Below are 21,998 nucleotides of genomic sequence, written 5' to 3'. Positions count from 1 at the left end.
AACTTTTGAGAAACTACCCAACTTTTTCCCAACACAGATGCACCATTTTATATTCCCCTTTAATAGTGTATGAGGGTTCAAGTTACTCTACCTCCTTGCCAGCACTTGTTATTATCTGTCTTTTTTATTAATGCCATCCTAGTGGATGTGGAATGGTATCCCATTGTGTTTATGATTTGTATTTCCCCGACTGGTAACACATAATTTTAAAGAATGGCAATGCAAGGGGAAAATGCAGGAGAAAATACTACATATATTTAAAAATGGTATTTAAAATAACACCATTTCCTTAGTAAACCTGCTTTAGAACTTACTTGTTTTATTGGTTCAGAGCTACCGTTGTCAGAATAAATATCCACAGCAGAAAGAAATGTTCTTAGGTCACTCCCACAAAATTCACACGTCAGCAATATCTCATCCTCTTCTCCCTTGAGAGAGGGGAAAAATGAAGACCTGCCCACAAGCAGCAGCAGGGGCCAGGGCTCTGGGCAGGCCAGCAAGTGCCCATTAGAACGGCAGGAGTATGGAGATGTGCAAAGCTACCTGAGAGCTCCTGTCAGACACCCTGGAGTCTCTCAGGAATAGCTGGGGGGAAACTTTCAAGAGCCTGAGATTCTATACTAGAAGGCACCCAGCCAGAAGATCTGTATATTCCAGAATGAGACATCACTTCTGCTAATGAGCTGGTGAGGACTGAGGATGCTGAGGGGGTGCTGAGGACCTCTCTGTGATGCAGCTCACCAGAGTACAGCTGAGCCCATCAGGAACTGTGTTGGTCCTTTGGATGGCTCCTTGGTGTAAGAACAAAGTTGCAGAAATGACTGTTGACATCACAGTTTCTTGTTGGGGAGGGGCTATATAGTGTGTAACTAGATGCAAGAGACAGGACATAACATACAGTAGTTCCTTGGGTTACGTCGGAGATCTGTTCCTATGGTGTGACATAACATGATTTTCACGGTAAGTCGGAACCCACCTACATAAGCACCTACGTCACTCAATGGAGCACATACACAGCAGTAATGAAGTGAAACAGTAAAAAAAAATTTAAAAGAAAGATAACAATTCCTGACCTTTACTTGTGGTAAATAATAAAAAACATAAAGCACATATGTACATATGTCGAAATGACAGAACTTTTTTTTTATTTATTTTTTATTTTTTTTATTTTTTTAAATTTATTGCTTAAAGTATTACAAAGGGTATTACATATGTGTCCATTTTATCCCCACGCCCAGAACTTTTTTTAAAAAAATAAATAAATGGGAGATGGCGATGTAACCACCAAATGATGTAACCTGAGGACTGCCTGTGTATCAAATTGTAGGCAAATGGTCTAAGATTTTGAATAGCATCAACTCAAGAAGTGTCAGGTTAAAAAAAAAGTCTTGACATTACTATGCAGGCCACCATTCACAATGATCACCGTTCTAAATTAGAGTCCTTTCTCAAGGGGAAGCCCAGATTGGGGCTCTGAATTCTCCTGTCTGGGCTATAAAGGTAATTCAGGAGGGGGAAGGAGAGAGAAGGGGAAGCAAGAAGGAGATCTGGAGTTAGGAGTTCAGGTGGCTCCGTGTGGGGTTGATACATTATGGCATGTTGGTGATTTGAGGTCATGATGGCGAGCAGGCAAGCCTCAGCACAGGTCTCAGGAAAAGACCGAGATTATGGCTCACAGGTCATGAATACCACAAGGGCATCTGTATTTTCCATAGAAACCATTCTGTCGGACTGGCAAGATGGCCATCCTGGGGCCAAAGTGTAACTGAGATGGCCACTACCGTCCGGGATTCATCACCCTGGAGTACTGTTCAATACCTTTAGCCATTGAAACTACACAATAATGTAGCTGAAAGCAGAGGACTTAGGGGATGGGTAGAGTGGTAAAGCCTTGTAATAGAGAAATGGTGGAGTAAATCAGGTGATGGAGCAGGGCTGAAGGAGAGCTTGACAATGCCAGGACATCTGCAACCTGTTCCATTCAAGGATCTTGGTAGTGAGCTCCTCAGCCTGAGGTCCCTTTATCCCTTTACCTGCGGTGAAGCAAGGTGGAGATGCTTCAAAAGACCATGAGTGGAGTTGTAATCTGCATTTGAAGAGGATATGACTGGAGGGGAAAGTGGGCAAGCCAGCTGCTCTGCTCCCGAACTAGAGGATCTGGAAGGTCTGTCCAAAGAGCAGGAGGAGCCATCCCTGCCCAGTTGCTAGAGCAGGGACAGTTCCCTGAAAGAAAGGACCTTCCTATTGTTCAGGCGCATCTTTGGGTGTCAGAGGAAGAAAGCTTGAAAAACTTCCCTGGATACGAGCCTTTGTGGTTCAGAAGAAGGAAGGTGTTATGTTTGAATAAAGAATTTCACCTGAGGAGTCTATAGGGTGACTAAAAATTTAGAGACCTGGGCTAAATATAAACAGTAAATGTTGGTTGACATTAAATGACATGATATATTCAATGTGTTGCCCCTCACCAGATCGGCAATGAACACCACCTCAGAGCATCCATGCAGCATTCCCACCAACTTCTGCAATGCACTGACTGACACAGGCTGTCTCACATGATCGGTATCTTGTTTTCAGTGAATAAGTCTGCACCTTAGTGCACCCAGAAGAAATAATCAAAGGGGTTGCCATATGGGGGCTGTGCAGCTCTCTCCACATGGCCATAACACCCAAGTTTGGAAATAATCATTCCACCAGGCTGCCCCTCACCACTCAGGTGAAGCGGGTGCTATGCCATCCTGTTGGAATTACTAAGTTGACCTTTTCCTTGCCCACCAAGCAAAGGCATTGGTCATTTAACATGATCAAATGTGGCAAACCTATGTCTTATCTATGTTTCCAGGCATTATGGCCACTCTCACAGGTTGAATTGTTTCCCCCCAAAGACACTGAGGTCATAACTCCTGGAACCTGTGAATGTGGTCTTATCTAGAAATGGGATCTTTGCAGATGTCATCAAGTTTAGATGAGGTCATTAGGGTGGGCCCCTAATCCAACATGGCTGGTGTCCTTGGAGAAGACACTTGGACACAGACCCCCAGATCTCCAGGGCAACTGACACAGAAACTGAAGTGATGGCGCTGCCAGCCAAGGATAAGAACTGACAACCACAACCAGGAGCCGGGAAGAGGCAAGAAAGCCTGTTCTCCTACACGCTGCACTTACTGACTTTGGACCTCTCACCTTGAGAACTAGGAGACAACACGTGTTTGTCATTTTTAGGCACCTAGTCTGTGGCCCCTTTTGGCAGCAGCCCTAGGAAACTACTATAGCTAGCTATCCTGTCCAAATGCTGTTTCAAGTAAATGGGTTCTTTGCCTATGTTTTTTTAAAAAGTATGTTCACTGTCTTTTGTGCAAATCATCATGTGTCTTTTCACTTCACTTATTAGAGTAAAAAAAGAAATAATTAAAAATCACCTTGAAGTCAGTGCCTAAAGTGGAATGCTCCTGTTTGAATGCCAGAAAGGTTGGTGGCCCGACACTGGGTAATGTTCTCAGAGAAGGCTCAAACAATGTCATAAAGTCTTCCTCAAACTAAATTTTAAAGGAAGACACAGAAAAAGAAAATGAAGGTGAATGATCGATTTTATCATGAGCATGGTTTACTAGTTGGACTGAAATATTTCTTACCTCCAGCTCACATAAAATATTTAGTTTTAGCTCTTCTGGATTAATTACCCATTTTTCTGAAGAGAAAAGAATAGATTTAGAAGGAAAGTTTAAAGTCTTTGTGCAGTGTATCCCATTTTCTCTAGTTTGGAGATCCTACCCCATCACACACCCACACACATGCACACACACATGCACTCATATACACACGCAAACTTATGCAAATGCACACACTCCCCTCCCCTCACGCACATACTGTTTAAATGCCCTGAAACCCTCCCTTTTCACCACCTTATTGCATGTATTCTTAGGGGAGGGCTTTTCTAAAGGACATGAGAACCATCCAGGTTATGTAGGTTCCCTAATAGCAGTTTGCCTTTGCCACACAGGGGATGACCCCAAATATCCATTCACCTCTTAATATAGCAGCTATATTTTCAGATTCAGATTCCTTTATAGGTCGTGTTTTCTTCCCTGTCAAAAGAATATATATGTGTCATTAATTCTGACAAAATAGGAAAGAAGTTTAATATAAAAGAAAACATGAGCCCAGCTGGAGTGTGTCAGTGGTTGAGCATGGACCTATGAACCAAGAGGTCACTGTTCAATTCACAGTCAGGCTATATGCTCAGGTTGTGGGCTCAGTACCTGGTTTGGGGCACATGGGAAGCAGCAGATTGATGATTCTCTCTCATCATTGATGTCTCTATCTCTCTCTCTCTCTTCTTCCCTGAAGTCAATTATATATAAACTAGAGGCCCGGTGCACAAAAATTTGTGCACTCGGGCAGAGGGGGTACCTCAGCCTGGCCTGTGCCCATTCACAGTCCAGGACCCCTTCGGGGATGTCCACCTGTCGACTTAGGCCCACTCCCCAGGGGATCAGGCCTAAGCTTGCAGTCAAACATCCTTCTGGCAGCCAGGGAGCCCTTGGGGGATGTCCAACTAAAGGCTTAGGCCCCCAAGGGATCAGGTCTAAACCGTTAGTTGGACATTCTTAGTGCTGCTACAGAGGTGGGAGAGGCTCCTTCCACCACCACTGCGCTGGCCAGCCATGAGCCAGATTCTGGCTGAGTGGCATTCCCCATATGGAAGTGCACTGACCACCAGGGGGCAGCTCCTGCATTGAGCGTCTGCCCCCTGGTGGCCAGTGCGCATCATAGCAACCAGTCATTCTGCCGTTCAGTCAATGTGCATATGAGCCTTTTATTATTATTATATAGGATGTCCCTCTTTCCCCCCTTTTGTCCCCTCTACCCAGCTCTTGCCCCCCACTTCTCTCTGGCCAACACCACACTGTTGTCTGTGACAATGGGTTGTGCATATATTTTCTTTGGCTGATCCCTTCTTTAAATTCACTTCTTTAAATTTGTATTTTCAGATAAGTGCTTATAACTGCACTATTATACATTTTCTATTATATCATTTAGAATTAAGATATTTTTTAATTGAACCCTTGTAAATTTTAGCACAATTTAATAAATTATGCTAGAAGCAATTAGGACATTTTTCATGTAATGCAGATACATTTCAATTAATATTTTATTAATATTTAATTTTTTAATACTTTAATTTGAAATAACCTCATACATGTAAAAAAAAACTATAAAATACTACAGCATATTATATGTACCCTTCACCCAATTTCTTAGGTGTTAATAATTTAAACATAACCATTATACAACTAACAGAATTTGGAATATATTTTTCTTATAATCTCTTTAATGTTATCTAATCCATTTACTTTGTTTTTGTTAATTTTCACCCAAGGATATTTTTCCATTGAATTTTAGAGAGAGTGAAGGGAAAGGGAGAGACACATTGATTGGTTGCCTCTTGCACATGCTCTGATAGGGACTGGGGATCAAGCCAGCAACTGAGGTACATGCCCTTGACTGGAATCGAACCTGGAACCCTTCAGTCCATGGGCTAATGCTCTATCCACTGGGCAAAACAGGCTGCAGCTTAATTCATTTATTTTTAATCTATATGTGTCTTTATATTTAAAGTGGGTTTTGTTTTTGATTCACCCTCATAATCTGTCTTTTAATTGGTGCATTTATGCCACTGACTTTCAGAGTGCTTACTGATAGAGTTACTGCCATATCAGGTGGCTTCGGGGTCTTCTGGGGCCGGGCTGCCTTGCTGCCCGGGGTCTTAAGAGCATTTTTTTTTTTTTTTTTTTTTTTTTTTTTTACAAATGAACACAGTGAGGAGTCATGCACCTTTTTTTTTTTTAACTTTTTAACATGAGGCACAAAAAAAGATTCTCTTTGCATGCGCTGTTTTACAGCTACAGGCTGAGGGGAGAATGGCTTCCAGGGAGCAGCCTCAAGGCAGTCACGGCCCTCACCACCTGGGACGGAGGAAGGGGAGGCTGCAAAATGGCCTCGTCCGAGCTCAGCTGGACGCCTGCTCCGGGGGCTGCCCTGGACGTTCCCTGTGCCTACAGCCTGAAAGCAGGCTGAGCCCTCGAGGGAACCGTCTGCCCCAAGCCTTCTGTCTTTTCAGGGCTAAAGTCTCACTCTTCCTATTGACCAAGTGTAGCAGCCACTTAAAATCTAAGGGGTGACCCCAGAACCAAACCTTGTCTGTGCCATGAACGTGAGGCCTGGCTGCCCAGGGGGTGGGCATGACTTTAACAGCCAAGATGAGGGAAAGGGAATAAAGTACGTGCAACTACAACATCTCAAGTAATATTTACATTTGAAAACCTGGGCCGGGAAGCTTGGAACGGCTGGGCGACCCGCCCTTTTCCTTCACTTGCCTGAAGCCACACCTCCTCTACCTTGCGCTCCTCTCCGCTGCTCATGTCTTGAGGCGAGCACCCGGCCTCAGCATGGTTCTCTCTGAACGTAGCACCGCCCCACTCTGAGCCATGCCCCCGCCTCTCCCTATGTGGGACCGCCCCACTCTGAGCCACGCCCCCTCTCTGTATGCAAACATGGCGCCGCCTTGTGCTTAGCCATGCCCCCTGCCTTTCCGTACAGAAAATGGTGCCTCCCAACCTGGGCTTAAGCCTCCGACCTTGGACTTAAGCCGCCAGGTGAAGAGCTGCCTCCCACTTCCTGACGCAGGGCTGGATCGGGTCCCAGGCTATGATGCAGGCCGGCTACTGGGTCTACTCCGATCACTGATCACCGGCCAGTGACCGGTGATTGGAGAAGCTGGGCGGGGCAGGGAAGAGGCCGCTGCTGGTGTCCACCTCTTCCCTACTCCACCTGGCTTCTCCAATCACTGGCTGGGTGGGGGGGGGGGGGGGCAGGCAAAGGCGGCTGGGCTCTCCAATCACAGGCTCTTGGCTGCCGCCTGGGTTTCCGATCACTGTCAGCAGCAGGCGGCTTCTTCCATCCTTCCCCTTTCACTTCCCAGCATTGCGCCTACATATGCAAATTAACCGTCATCTTTGTTGGCAGTTAATTTGCATATCACCCTGCTTAGCCAATGGGAAGCGTAGCGAAGGTACAGTCAATTACCATGTTTGTCTATTATTAGATTAGAAGCCTGAGCCAATGACCAACCAAATGACTGAACCACCAGACAACCAGTTGCATGATGTGCACTGACCACCAGAGGGCAGACGCTCAACACTGGAGCTGCCCCCTGGTGGTCAGTGCACTCCCATAGCCAACCTCCCATGCCCTGATTAGCCCCAATAGCCAGCCAGGCCAAGGGACTCCACCAGTGTATGAATTCGTGCACTGGGCCTCTAGTTAAGTGTAATATGCTAATTAGGCTGGACAGCCGAATGACCTTCCAGACTTCATTCTGGATGTCCTTCTGGATGAAGTCGTGGTGGTGGGGGCTGAGGCAGAGGTGGTTAGGGGCAATCAGTCAGGCAGGCAGAGGGGTTAGGGGCAATCAGGCAGGCAGGCAGAGGGGTTAGGGGTGATTGGCAGGCAGGCAAGTGGTTAGAAGCCAGTGGTCCCAGATTGTGAGAGGCATGTCTGCGGGATTGGGCCTAAACTGGCAGTCGGACATCCCCTGAAGGGTCCTGGATTGCGAGAGGGTGCAGGCTGGGCTGAGGCCCACGCCTCCATGCACAAATTTTGTGCACCAGGCCTCTAGTGTGTGTGTATGTATATGTGTGTGTGTATATATATATATATATATATATATATATATATATATATATATCTTTGAAAAATATATACCCTTATTATATATTATATATATGTTATATATATATATTATATACCCTTATTTTGTTTGTCTTTTTTATTCTTCTGGCTTTTTCTAAATAACATTTTTAAAATTGATCTTTTAGAAAGAGAGGAAGAGAGAGGGAGAGATAGAAACATTAATGATGAGAGAGAAACATCATCAATTGGCTGCCTCCTGCACACCCCCTACTGGGTATCAAACCCACAACCGGATATGTGCTTTGACCGGGAATAGAACCAGTGGCCTTTTGGCTCCTGGTGGATTTTTTTTTTTTGAAAAAAATTTTTTATTGATTAAGATATTGCATATATGTCCTTATCCTCACGTTACCCCATACCCCCCCCACCCCATTCCCCCGCTCATGCCCTCACCCTCCCATTGTCCATGTCCATTGGTTAGGCCTATATGCTTGCATATAAGTCCTTTGGTTGATCTTTCCCCCTTACCTCCACCCTCCCCTACCTTCCCTCCAAGGCCCGACAGTCCAATCAATGACTCTCCGTCTCTGGATCAGTCCTTGTTCATCAGTTTATGTTGTTCATTATATTCCACAAATGAGTGAGATCATGTGGTATTAATCCTTCTCTGACTGGCTTATTTCACTTAGCATAATGCTCTCCAGTACCATCCATGTTGTGGCAAATGGTAAGAGTTCCTTTTTCCTCTTCCTCTTCTTAAAGAATACCTTTCAGCATTTCATATAATGCTGGTTTGGTGGTGATGAACTCCTTTAGCTTTTTCTTATCTGTGAAGCTCTTTATCTGACCTTCTATTCTGAATGATAGCTTTGCTGGATAAAGTAATCTTGGTTGTAGGTTCTTGGCATTCATCACTTTGAATATTTCTTGCCACTCTCTTCTGGCCTGCATGGTTTCTGTTGAGAAATCAGCTGACAGTCGTATGGGTACTCCTGTGTAGGTAACTGACTTTCTTTCTCTTGCTGCTTTTAAGATTCTCTCTTTGTCTTTTGCTCTTGGCATTTTAATTATGATGTGTCTTGGTGTGGTCCTCTTTGGATTCCTTTTGTTTGGGGTTCTCTGTGCTTCCTGGACTTGAGAGTCTATTTCTTTCACCAGGTAGGGGAAGTTTTCTGTCATTATTTATTCAATAGGTTTTCAATATCTTGCCCTCTCTCTTCTTCTGGCACCCCTATAATTCTGATGTTGGTATGCTTGAAGTTGTCCCAGAGGCTCCTTACACTATGTTCATATTTTTGGATTCTTTTTTCTTTTTGCTTCTTTGGTTGGATATTTTTTGTTTCTTCGTATTTCAAATCTTTGACTTGATTCTTGGGATCCTCTTGTCTGCTGTTGGATCTCTGCATATTATTATTTATTTCAGTCAGTGTATGCTTAATTTCTAGTTGGTCTTTTTTCATATCCTCCAGGGTCTCATTAAATTTATTGGCGATTTCCATAAAATTCTTGAAAAACCTTATAAACGTGGTTTTGAACTCTATATTCAGTTGTTTGCTTTCCTCCATTTCTGTCATTTGTGACCTGTTTCTTTGTCTCCGCATTTTTTATGCTTCCCTGTGTTGATACAGTGGTTTTGTGTGCTAGGTGTCCTATAGGGCCCAGTGGCTCAGCCTCCCCAGTTACCTGAGGTGGACACTCTTGGTGCACCCCCTTGTGGGCCTTGTGCACAGTCTTGTTGTAGTTATGCCTTGATTGTTGTAGGTATCACTGGAAGGAATTGACCTCCAGGCCAATTGGCAGTGAGAATCAGCTGTGTCTACAGTGGGAGAACTTCTGTGCTGAAGACACCCTTCTGGGGCAAGACTTGCTTCAGTGGGGCTTTGGTGCTCACTGAGTCTGCACCCTGAGTGTGTCCCTTATGGATCTGAGGAGTTGTAATCTGGATGGTCCCACTCTGACCACTGGGTACACTGGCTCTTGGATCTAAGGAGGTGCTAATTTAGCCTGTGCCTGAGGCTACCCAGCAGGAGCTACGAAAAGATCTGCAGATTCCCCTTCCTTTTTTGGAGTTTGGAGGTGCCCAGATGAGGCCCAGCTGTGAAGCAATGCAAGCTGCTGTGAGGCCTTGGGTCTTCTCTTGGAAGTTCTGGGTCTGACTGGCCCAGCTGTAATTTGTTAGGTAATTTTCAGGTTGCAAAGGGCCAGGGCATTCATATGCAAAAGCCTCTGCTGCAGCCTGGGTGGGGCGGGGTCTCAAGGAATCAAAGGGCGGAGCAAGCAGCTATGGCAGATTCTTAGCCCTGCCCTAAGGGGCCGCGGGTCTCAGTGTCCCGATAATTGCTGCAAGCACCTCTGAGGGAAAGCCGCCCTCAAGTTCAGAGTTCTTCCCACTTCCAGACAGTCCAGTTTCTCCCCGTATGAGTCCTGGGTCCCCAGAGACTTCCTGGAACCAGAGTTCAGAGCAGTCAGGAGCTTGTGACTCCCTCCTGATTCAAAAAGACAGCCGTGTCCTCAGGTACCAGCCCCTTTCCACGTGCTCGAGCCTCCGTAGTTTTGCACTTTACTTCCGCAGCTCCTGACTCTCAGTGTGCTGTTCTCTTTCCTTCTAGTTGTAGAATTTCCACTCAGCCAGCCTTCCTGTAGTTCTGGATGATGTCCGTTTTGTCTTTTTGTTGTATTTGTGAAGTTGTTGTAGGAGGCAGCAAGTTCGGTGTTTACCTATGCCACCATCTTGGTTTTTCCGGTAGTCGGCTCCTGGTGGATGTTAAGCCATTGAGCTGTACCCAGCCAGGCTAAATAACATTTTATCAACAATAAGGAACAAAGAGAGAAAATCCACCACTCCAAAGCCTCACTTTTAAAAATGTGTCTACTCCAGATTTTCCAAAATGGCAGTGGAGTAAATGGAAGCTACACTGATACTCTCCCAGGACAAACTGGAAATACAACTAAAATACAGAAGAACCACCCAGAAAAATCAACTGAGGACTAGCTGGAAAGAATTCAGATAACCAAGGATGGAAAGTGGAGACCGCTTAGAGACTGGTAGAAAGTGCAGAGGCATGAAAAGGCTGGCCGGGCTCCCACAGACAGTAGCTGAAGTCCCAGAGGGATACCTCAGCTGGGGGTGGGGGGGGGGAGGGGAGCAGTGTTTCTAACTGAAAAGTCTGGGTTCTAAACCCCAAGTTGGCTCCATTGCCCAGAGCACCAAAAGCAACAGAGTTGCTGTCTGCCAGGGAGAGATGGCTTGAAATGCAGCTACCTTTTTAAAGGACCAATGAAAAATTTTGTGTGCAGCCACTCACATTGGGCTCCAACAGAGGGAGGGCAGAGTGGACTGGAGCTGTATGAGGAGAGTCCAAGGGTGAGGGCTCTGGGTTTGGAGCTTGGAGGGCAGCTACCTTGGATTCCTGTGTGAGTCATTCCCTCACATAGTAGAGGATATCTTTCTCCCATGTACATGTGCTATTCAGGCAGTTTTTGCTTGGGGGAAGGCAGTTGCCCCACCCTGTTGGAAGACCTCTCCCCCCACCCTATGGTTGATAGCCTTAGGTTAATCAAGGGTGATAATAATTAGACTACAGGTAGAGGAGAATCTCTGGAGGCTTTGAGTCTTTGCCTTATCTTCTGGGCCCAGGGCTAGAAAAAGCAGACCTTGGTGGACATCTTGGTCCTTTCAAAGGCACCCTGACTCAGCAGAGGGAGCCAGAAGCTGTGGATTGCTGATAGCTCCAAACAGAGGGCTCAGGGCCAGTCACAAACAGTGTCTGAAATTGTCCTGCACTAGAGATTGGGAGTCATAGCAGATCTACCTAATATACAAACACAAATACAAACAGTTAGCCAAAATGGGGACACAATAAAACCCCCAAATGAAAGAACAAGAGAATTCTCCAGAAGAAGAGATAAGAAATTATACAAGACATAGTGTAATGACATATATGATGGTAAAGATGCTCAATGGAATGAGAAAAGATGTAGTAATTATGAAGAATGACATAGCACTAATAAAGAACACAGTGAAAGGAATACACAGAAGATTAGGAGAAGCCAAGGATCAGATTCAGTGAATTAGAAGACAGGGTAGAAATAAAAATCACTCAATCAGAGAACCAAAAAGAAAAAAACAATTAAAAAACAGGAGGACAGTTTTAAATGAGCTGTGGGACAACATGAAACATAACAATATTTGCATAATAGGTGTGCCAGAAGGGGGGGAAGAGAGCAATGGATAGAGAACATGTTTGCAGAAATAATGGTAGAAAACTTCGCTAACCTGATGAAGGTTACACAAGTTCAGGAGGCACAGAGAATCCCAAGCAAGAACCCAAACAGGCCCATGCTGAGACACATCTTAACTAAAATGCCAAAAATTAAAGACAAAGAGAGACCCTTCACAGCAGCAAGAGAAAAGCTATGTGTTAACTATAAGGGAGCTCCCATAGGCTGTCAGCTGATTTATCATCAGAGACTCTACAGGCCCGAAGGGAATGGCATGAAGTACTCAAGGTAATGAAAAGCAAGGATCTAAAGCTAAGATTACTATATCCAGCGAGGCTATCATTCAAAATAGATCCTGAAATAAAGAGCTCCCCAGACCAAAAAAAAAAAAAAAAAAAAGGCTGAAGGAATTTATCACCACCAAATTAGTACTGCAAAAAATGCTAAAGGGACTGCTGTAAGGAGAAGAAGAACTATAGAAACAAACCTAGGAATAAAGAATTAAAATGAAAATAAATAAGTTACTATCAATAATAACCTTAAGTGTAAATGGTTTAAATGTTCCAATCAAAAGACATAGTGTAGCTGAATGGATACAAAAACATGACCCAATTATATGCTGTCTACAAGAGATCCACTTCAGACAAAGACTCACACAGGATGAGAGTGAAGGAATAGAAAATATTTTCCATGAAAATGGAAACAAAAAGAAAATCTGGGGTAGCAATACTCATATCTGACAAAATAGACTTCACAATGAAGGCCATTACAATAGAGAATAATGGTCGCTATATAATACGAAAGGGATTGATCCGACAAGAGGATATAACATTGGTAAACATATATGCAGTCAATATAGAAGCACCTAAATACATTAAAAAAATTTGGGTTTTTTAAGGGAGAGATCGACAGCAATACAGTCATAGTAGGGGACTTTAACACCCCTCTGACTTCACTGGATATATCTTCCAGACAAAATCTCAACAAGGAAACAGTGACTCTAAAGGACACACTGGATCAGATGGATTTAATTGATCTAAACATTATAGAACATTTCACTCAAAGCTGCAGAGTATATATTCTTCTCAACTACACATGCGTCATTTTCAAAGAGGTCATATGTTAGGACATAAAACAAATCTACAAGTTCAAGAAGACTGAAATCATACCAAGCATCTTCTCAGATCACAATGGAATGAAATTAGAAATCACCTATAATAAAACACTCAAAAACATTCAAACACATAGAGGCTAAATAGCATGTTTTTTTTAAATTTATTTTTTCTTTTTTAAAAAAATTCTTTATTAGTTAAGGTATTACAAGTGTGTCCTTAACCCCCCCCCCCCCCATGTTCTCATCCCCCTGTTGTCCATGTCCATTGGTTTGGCTTATATGCATGCATACAAGTCCTTTGGTTGATCTCTTCCCCTTACCCCCTCCCTCCCCTACTTTCCCTCTGGGGAGTGATAGTCTAATCGCTGTTTCTCTGTCTTTGGATCAGTCCCTGTTTATCAGTCTATGTTGTTCTCTACAATCCACAAATGAGTGAGATCATGTAGTATTTATCTTTCTCTGACTGGCTTATTTCACTTAGCATAATTCTCTCCAGTTCCATCCATGCTGTTGCAAAATGCAAGAGTTCCTTCTTTTTTTACCGCCGCGTAGTATTCCATTGTGTAGATGTACCACATTTTTCTAATCCACTCATCTGCTGATGGGCACTTAGGCTGTTTCCAAATCTTAGCTATGGTGAATTGTGCTGCTATGAACATAGGGGTGCATATATCCTTTCTGACTGGTGTTTCTGGTTTCTTGGGATATATTCCTAGAAGTGGGGTCACTGGGTCAAATGGGAGTTCCATTTTTAGTTTTTTGAGGAAACTCCACACTGTTCTCCTCAGTGGCTGCACCTGTCTGCATTCCCACCAGCAGTGCAGAAGGGTTCCTTTTTCTCCACATCCTCTCCAACACTTGTTATTTGTTGATTTGTTGATGATAGCCATTCTGACAAGTGTGAGATGATACTGCATTGTCGTTTTGATTTGCATCTCTCGTATAATTAGTGACTTTGAACATGTTTTCATATGTCTTTTGGCCTTCTGTATGTCCTCTTTTGAAAAGTGTCTATCTAGGTCCCTTGCCCATTTTTTGATTGGATTGTTTAACTTCCTATTGTTAAGTTTCATGAGTTCCCTGTAAATGTTGGAGATTAAACCCTTATTGGTGATATCATTGGCAAATATGTTCTCTTGTTGTCAGTGGGTCTTCTTATTGTTTTGTTGATGGTTTCATTTGCTGTGCAAAAGCTTTTTATTTTGATGTAGTCCCATTTGTTTATTTTCTCTTTAGTTTCCATTGCCCTAGGAGCTTTATCAGAGAAGAAATTCCTTCCGCATAATTTTGCGATTTTGCCGCCTATGGATTCCTCTAGTATTTTTATGGTTCCCCGTCTTATGTTTAAGTCTTTTATCCATTTTGAGTTTATTTTTGTGTATAGTGTGAGTTGGTGGTCTAGTTTCATCTTTTTGCATGTATCTGTCCAATTTTCCTAACATCATTATTGAAGAGACTGTCTTGACTCCATTGTATGCTCTTGCCTCCTTTGTCAAATATTAATTGGGCATAGTGGTTTGGGTCAATTTCTGGGTTCTCTATTCTATTCCATTGATCTATATGTCTGTTCTTGTGCCAGTACCAAGCTGTTTTAAAAACAGTGGCTTTGTAATACAGCTTGATATCTGGTATTGAGATTCCACCTACTTTGTTCTTCTTTCTCAGGATTGCTGCAGCTATTCAAGGTCTTTTTTTATTCCAGATGAATTTTTGGAACGTTCGTTTTATATCTGTGAAATATGCCGTTGGTAATTTAATGGGGATTGCATTGAATATATAGTTTGCTTTGGGTAGTATGGACATTTTGATGATGTTGATTCTACCAATCCATGAACACGGTATGTTCTTCCATCTGTTTATGTCTTCCTCTATCTCTTTTTTCAGTGTCCTGTAGTTTTTTGCATATAAGTCTTCTACCTCCTTAGTTAAGTTTATTCCTAGGTATCTTAATATTTTTGGTGTGATGGTAAATGGGATTGCTTTTTTAGTCTCACTTTGTGTAAGTTCACTATTGGTGTAAAGAAATGCCATGGATTTCTTGGCATTAATTTTGTATCCTGCTACATTGCCGAATTCATTTATTAAGACTAATAATTTTTTGATGGAGTCTTTAGGATTCTCTATGTACAGTATCATGTCATCTGCAAATAAGGACAGGTTTACTTCTTTTCCAATTTGTATGCCTTTTATTTCTTCTTCTTGTCTGATTGCAACAGCTAGTACTTCCAGTACTATGTTGAACAGGAGTGGTGAGAGGGGGCATCCCTGTCTTGTCCTGTTTTTAGGGGGAATGGTTTTAGTTTTTGCCCATTGATTATGATGTTGGCTGCGGGTTTGTCATATATGGCTTTTATTATGTTGAGGTATGATCCTTCTATTGCTACCTTGCTGAGAGTTTTTATCAAGAAAGGGTGTTGGATTTTTTCGAAAGCTTTTTCTGCATCAATTGATATGATTATGTGGTTTTTTTCTCTCAATTTGTTGATGTGATGTATTACGTTTATTGATTTGCGGATATTGTACCATCCTTGCATCCCTGGAATAAATCCTGCTTGGTCATGGTGTATGATCTTTCTGATGTATTGCTGGATCCAATTTGCTAGGATTTTGTTGAGGATTTTGGCATTTATGTTCATGAGGGATATTGGCCTGTAATTCTCTTTCATTGTGTTGTCTTTATCTGGTTTTGGTATTAGGGTGATGCTGTCTTCATAGAATGAGCTTGGAAGTGTTCCTTCTTCTTGAATTTTTTGGAATAGTCTGAGGAGGATAGGTTTTAGTTCTTCCTTGAATGTTTGGTAAAACTCCCTTGTGAAGCCTTCTGGCCCCGGGCTTTTGTTTGCTGGTAGCTTTTTGATTACTGCTTCAATTTCCTACATAGTTATTGGCCTACTGAGATTTTTAGCTTCTTCCTGATTACGTTTTGGAAGGTTGTATTTTTATAGGAATATGTCCATTTCCTCCAGGTTGTCTATTTTGTTGGAGTAGAGTTGTTCATAAATAGCATGTTATTAAACAATGAATAGGTTACCAATGAGATCAAACAAGAAATCAAAAACTTCCTGGAAACTAATGATAATGAACACACAACAACCCAAAATCTCTGGGACACAGCAAAAGTAGTCTTGAGAAGGAAGTTCATAGCACTACAGGCCTACCTCAAAAAAATACAGAAATTATCAATAAGCTATTTAACCCCACAATTTAAAGAGAATATCAAGAAAAGCCCAGAGTAAGTACAAGTAAAGAAATAATAAAGATTAGAGCAGGCTAAAAAATACAATACAAAAATCAATGAAACCAAGAGCTAGTTCTTTGAAAAGATAAACAAGACTGATGAACCTTCAGCCAGACTCATCAAGAAACAAAGAGAGAGAGGACCCAAATAAATAAAATCATAAATGAAAGCAGTAAAGTAACTACTGATAGCACAGAAATACAAAGAATTGTAAGAAAATACTATGAACAACAATATGCCAACAAGCTGGACAATGTGGATGAAATGGACAAATTCCTAAAAAAATACAATGTTCCAAAACTGAATCAGGAAGAATTAGAAAACCTGAATAGGCCAATAACAATTGATGAAATTGAACCAGTAATAAAAAAATAAACAAAACAAAACAAACAAAACAACAACAACAACAAAAAAACTCCCAGCAAACAAAAGCTCTGGTCTGGAGGGCTTCACAGGGGAGTTTTACCAAACCTTCAAAGAACAACTAGCACCTATTATCCTCAAACTATTACAAAAAATACAAGAGGAAGGAACACTTCCAAGCTCTTTTAATGAGGCTAGCATTATCCTAATTCCAAAAGCAGATAAAGACACGACAAGGAGAAAGAATTATAGGCCAATATCCCTGATGAACATAGATGCTAAAATCCTCAAGAAAATATTAGCAAATTGGAACCAGCAATATACAAAAAAGATCATACACCATGACCAAGTGGGATTCATTCCAGGGATGCAAGGTTGGTACAATATTTCAAATCAATAAACATGATACATCACATAAATTAAAATACAAGAATCACATGATCATATCAATAGATGCAGAAAAAGCATTTGACAAAATCCAACACTCATTTTTGGTAAAAACTCTTAGCAAAGTGGGAATAGAGGGATCATACCTCCACATAATAAGGCCATATATGACAAACCTACAGCCAACATCATAATCAATGGGCAAAAACTAAAACCATTTTCTCTAAGAACAGGAACAAGACAGGATGTCACTTTCAACCACTCTTATTCAACATAGTACTGGAAGTCTTAACCAAGGAGGTAAAAGACTTATACTCAGAAAACTACAGGACACTGAAAAAAGAGATAGAGGAAGACATAAACAGATGGAAGAACATACCGTGTTCATGGATTGGTAGAATCAACATCATCAAAATGTCCATAGTACCCAAAGCAAAATGTAGATTCCATGCAATCCCTATTAAATTACCAGTGGCATATTTCACAGATCTAGAACAAATACTCCAAATATTTATATGGAACCAAAAAAGACCCCGAATAGCCGTAGCAATCTTGAGAAAGAAGAACAAAATTGGAGGAATCACAATATCAGATATCAAGTTATATTACAAAGCCATGGTAATCAATACAGCCTGGTACTGGCACAAGAACAAGCATATAGATGGAACAGATGAAAGACTGTAGATATCAACCCAAGCCAGTACACCCAATTAATATTTGACAATGGAGGCAAGAGCATACAATGGAGTCAAGACAGTCTCTTCAATAAATGGTGTTGGGAGAATTGGACAGATACATGCAAAAAAAATGAAACTAGACTACCAACTTACACCATACAAATGAATAAACTCAAAATGAATCAAAGACTTAAATGTAAGACATGAAACCATAAAAATCCTAGAAGAAACCATAGGCAGCAAAATTCTAGACATCTCTCATAGCAATATGTTTATGGATACATCTCCCAGGGCAAAGGAAACTAAATAGAAAATAAACAAATAGGACTACATCAAAATAAAAGGCTTCTACACAACAAAATAAACCATCAACAAAATAAAAAGGGAGTCTACTTTATATGAGAGAATATATTTGACAATGATACATCTGCTAAAGAATTATTATCCAAAATATATAAGGAACTCACACAACTTAACAAAAGGAAGACAAACAACTGAATTAAAAAATGGGCAAAGGACCTAAATAGACACTTCTTCAAAGTGGACATACAGATGGCCAAAAGACATGAAAAAATGCTCAAAATTACTAATCATCAGAGAGATACAAATTCACCTCACACCTGTCAGAATGGCTACCATCAATAAATTAACAAATGACAAGCGCTGGTGAGGATGTGGATAAAGAGAACCTAGTACACTGCTGGTGAGAATGCAGACTAGTGCAGCCATCACGGAAAACAGTATGGCGTTTCCTCAAAAAATTAAATATAGAACTGCAATTTGACCCAGTGACTCCACTTCTAGGAATATACCATAAGAGTTCCAAAACACCAACCAGAAAGAATATATGCACCCCTATGTTCATAGCAGTGTTACTTACAATAGCTAAGATCTAGAAACAGCTCAAGTGCCCATCAGTAGATGAGTGGATAAAAATGCTGTGATAGTGTAAAAAAAAAAAAGTTGTACATTTACACCATGGAATACTATGGAGCCGTAAAAAAGAAGGATCTCTTATCCTTTGAGATAGCCTGGAGGTACCTGGAGAATATTATGCTAAGTGAAATAAGCCAGTCAGAGAAAGATAAGTATCACATGATCTCACTCATATGTGGAATCTAATGAACAAAGTAAACTGATGAAGAAAATAGATCTAGAGCAGTGGTTCTCAACCTTGTGGCCTTTTAAATACAGTTCCTCATGTTGTGACCCAACCATAAAATTATTTTTGTTGCTACTTCATAACTGTAATGTTGCTACTGTTATGAATCATAATGCAAATATCTGATATGCAGGATGGTCTTAGGCGACCCCTGTGAAAGGGTCGTTCAGGTTGAGAACCGCTGATCTAGAGACATAGAAGCATGGAACAGACTGTGGAACCTCAGAGGGAAGGTGGGGGTGGGTGGGTGGGAGGGAAGAGAACTTGTATGCATATGTGCATAGCTCATTGACACAGACAATAGGGGTGAACACCTGGGTCACGGGACGGGACATGGTAGAAGGCGTCATGGAGGAAAAGGGGGGACATATGCAATACTTTCAACAATAAATATTTAATTAAAACACAAAATGTTTCTGCTCCTTTCTACTAATAGAATACTGTATGGATGCATATTTTATTTGATTATAATCATATTTTGCAGATGTCGTTTTTTTTTCTGCATCTCTTAAGTACTATTTGTCTACTTGATGTCTGCTATTCTATAAAAGATTTTTCAGGTAGACAGGTGCTCGGGGAGGGGTGTTAAATTTCAAAACAATGAACTAATCCACTAGTATCATTTCCTCCACCTACTCCAGGGCAGTACTGGAAATGGGGAAAGCCGCTATCAACACAACAGCAACATGGAGTAAATCTAGAAGTTTAAACACACAGGATGCACTGATGAGAAGCCAATCAGAACAATCTACAACTGCTCGGCGGAGGAGGCTTTTCAGTCTCCCAGTGGAGCTAGAGATGGAAGGACTGCTGCTGGGGAGAGAATAAGCTTCAGAGGTAACACACTTTTTATGTGGAGCATCTGAAATAATTTTAAATATATTTTAGGCATTTTGTCCAATAGAAATACAAACACTGGTACAGTATAAATCCTCATTTAAGTCACCAAAAGGTACTGTGACTTTAAGTGAAATGACCTATAACAAAATTGATTTTACCACTGGCTATTGATATGCAAGAAGTAAGTTCTTACATATGTAATACTTTCAACAATAAAGATTTAATATCATCAACATTATAATGAAATGACATTATTCAAGGACCTGCTGTATAAAAACATCAGTGCACAAAAATTTTCATTAAGGCATTATTTGCTGTTGGGAAGAACTCAAGGAACCAAACCAAACCAAACCAAACCAACCAAACCAAACAACCTTGAAATACCTAGCAATCAGATTTGTTACATAAGTCACAATAACTGTACATATGGGAATACTGTGCAGTCATTCAGATGATTAGAGCAATCTTCCCTAACATGGGAAGATGTTCAATAAAAAAATTAAAGAAGAAATAAAATTGCTGTTATTTACAGGAAATATAATTGTCTAATAGGCTTTCAAGTGACAAACTGATAGCATGAATAAGAGGGTCAGAGATAGAAGATTAACACATAGAAATAAACAGTTTTCATATGCAGTGACATAACCAATTAGAAAATATAATAGGAAAAAAAATGCCAATTGTTATGTTGATAAAAAGACTAAAAAGTACCTAGGAATAAACTAATAAGAGCTGCATATGAGCCCTAACCGGTTTGACTCAGTGGATAGAGTGTTGGCCTGCGGACTGAAGGGTCCCAGGTCTGATTCCAGTCTAGGGCATATACCTTGGTTGCGGGCACATCCCCAGTAGGGAGTGTGCAGGAGGCAGCTGATCAATGTTTCTAACTCCCTATCCCTCCCCCTTGCTCTCTGTAAAAAAATCAATAAAAAATATATATATATTTTAAAAGCTGCATGTGAGTCCTTTATGAAAAAAAAAAAAACTACAAAAGAAGATTCATTTTAAAAATGGACAGGTACACTAATCAAACACTGTTAATCAAACAAGGAGAAATTAGAGGTGGCTGCAGTGTCTTGTCCGATGTAAGCAAACTGAAACCTAAGCCACAGTCAATTCCTGTAAGAAGAACAGCCAATCACAAACAGCCAACTTGGCTTCCCCAAATACTGTAAGCACTGTTGCTGTAGCCAATCAAATAATTTCCTTGCTTTGCTCCTGTGTCTCCTCTATAAAAACCTCTCCCATAGCTCTTGTCAATGTAGGGTTCCTAAACACTTCTGGTCTGATGCTGCACAATCTGAGTGAACATTTACTCAAATAAACACTTAAACATTTGAAAATGCCTCAATTTATCTTTTAACATGCCAACCCAGATCAAAGGATCAACTTTTCAAATTCCAATGAAAAATCTAATCAAAATTACATTGACCACATAGATTAATTTGGTAATAATTAATGTTTTTAAAATATTTTTACGCTAGGTTGTGTCACTCTTTTGTTCAAACCCTCTAGTGATTTCCCACTTCATTCCCACTGAAAAAGATTTGGTCCTCATTATCTCTTTGACCTTGTCCCCTAAGATTCTCCTCCTTACTTGTTCTACTGCAGCCACACAGGATGCCTCTTTATTCTAGAAGGAGGCACTTCCTATTTCCTGTGCCTGGAACACTCTCCCCCCAGAGATCAAGATGGCTCATGCTATCACCTATTTGAGGTCTTTTTTTTTTTTTTTTTTTTTTTTTTAAATAGGTCTTTGAACAAATATTTCAGCTTCTCAGTGAAGATTTCCCTGAACACCCTGTATACTGTAAGATTGCATCCTTCCTGCCCAACATTTTCCATCCCTTTACGTGCTTAATTTTTCTCCTTAGCACTTACCTAATGTATTATATATTTACTTATTTTATTATTATTTATCTCACCATTACCTCCACCTCCCACACTCTAAGAGAAGATCACTGAGACAAGGGTTTTGCTTGTTTTGTTCACTGTTGTTTCCCTGGAACAGGGTTGGGCCTATGATGGGTGCTTTGGCATATGGCAGGTGCTCAAAAAGCACCTGATGAATAAGTGATATTACACAAAACAAATATAAAACTTGGAAGGAAAGACTATTAATAAAGATTACTACTTTTTAAAAAATGTATTTTTATTGATTTCAGAGAGGAAGGAAGAGGGAGAGAAATAGAAATGTCAATGATGAGAGAGATTCATTGATAGGCTGCCTTCTGCACACCCCCTACTGGGGATCAAGCCTGCAACCCAGGCATGTGCCCTGACTGGGAATTGAAATGTGACCTCCTG

The 21,998-nt window shown here is 41.1% G+C and overlaps 1 protein-coding gene across 1 annotated transcript in view; it reads right to left on the bottom strand.

Moving 5' to 3' along the window:
* Positions 1 to 21,998, bottom strand: part of ERICH6 (glutamate rich 6) — a gene marked incomplete at its 5' end in the record, with an annotated part of 100,546 nt that overhangs the window by 67,483 nt on the left and 11,065 nt on the right. The window contains 3 exons of the mRNA XM_081086022.1: positions 315 to 428; positions 3,417 to 3,533; positions 3,630 to 3,685. Coding sequence (XP_080942148.1) covers positions 315 to 428; positions 3,417 to 3,533; positions 3,630 to 3,685 — 287 coding nt within the window. The remainder of the gene's footprint in view (positions 1 to 314; positions 429 to 3,416; positions 3,534 to 3,629; positions 3,686 to 21,998) is intronic.

Source organism: Myotis nattereri (genome assembly GCF_964212035.1).
Source record: "Myotis nattereri genome assembly, chromosome: 3".
Taxonomy (NCBI): Eukaryota; Metazoa; Chordata; class Mammalia; order Chiroptera; family Vespertilionidae; genus Myotis; species Myotis nattereri.
The sequence above is the reverse complement of the archived record's forward strand: the minus strand, read 5'-3'. Positions and strand labels throughout refer to the sequence as shown.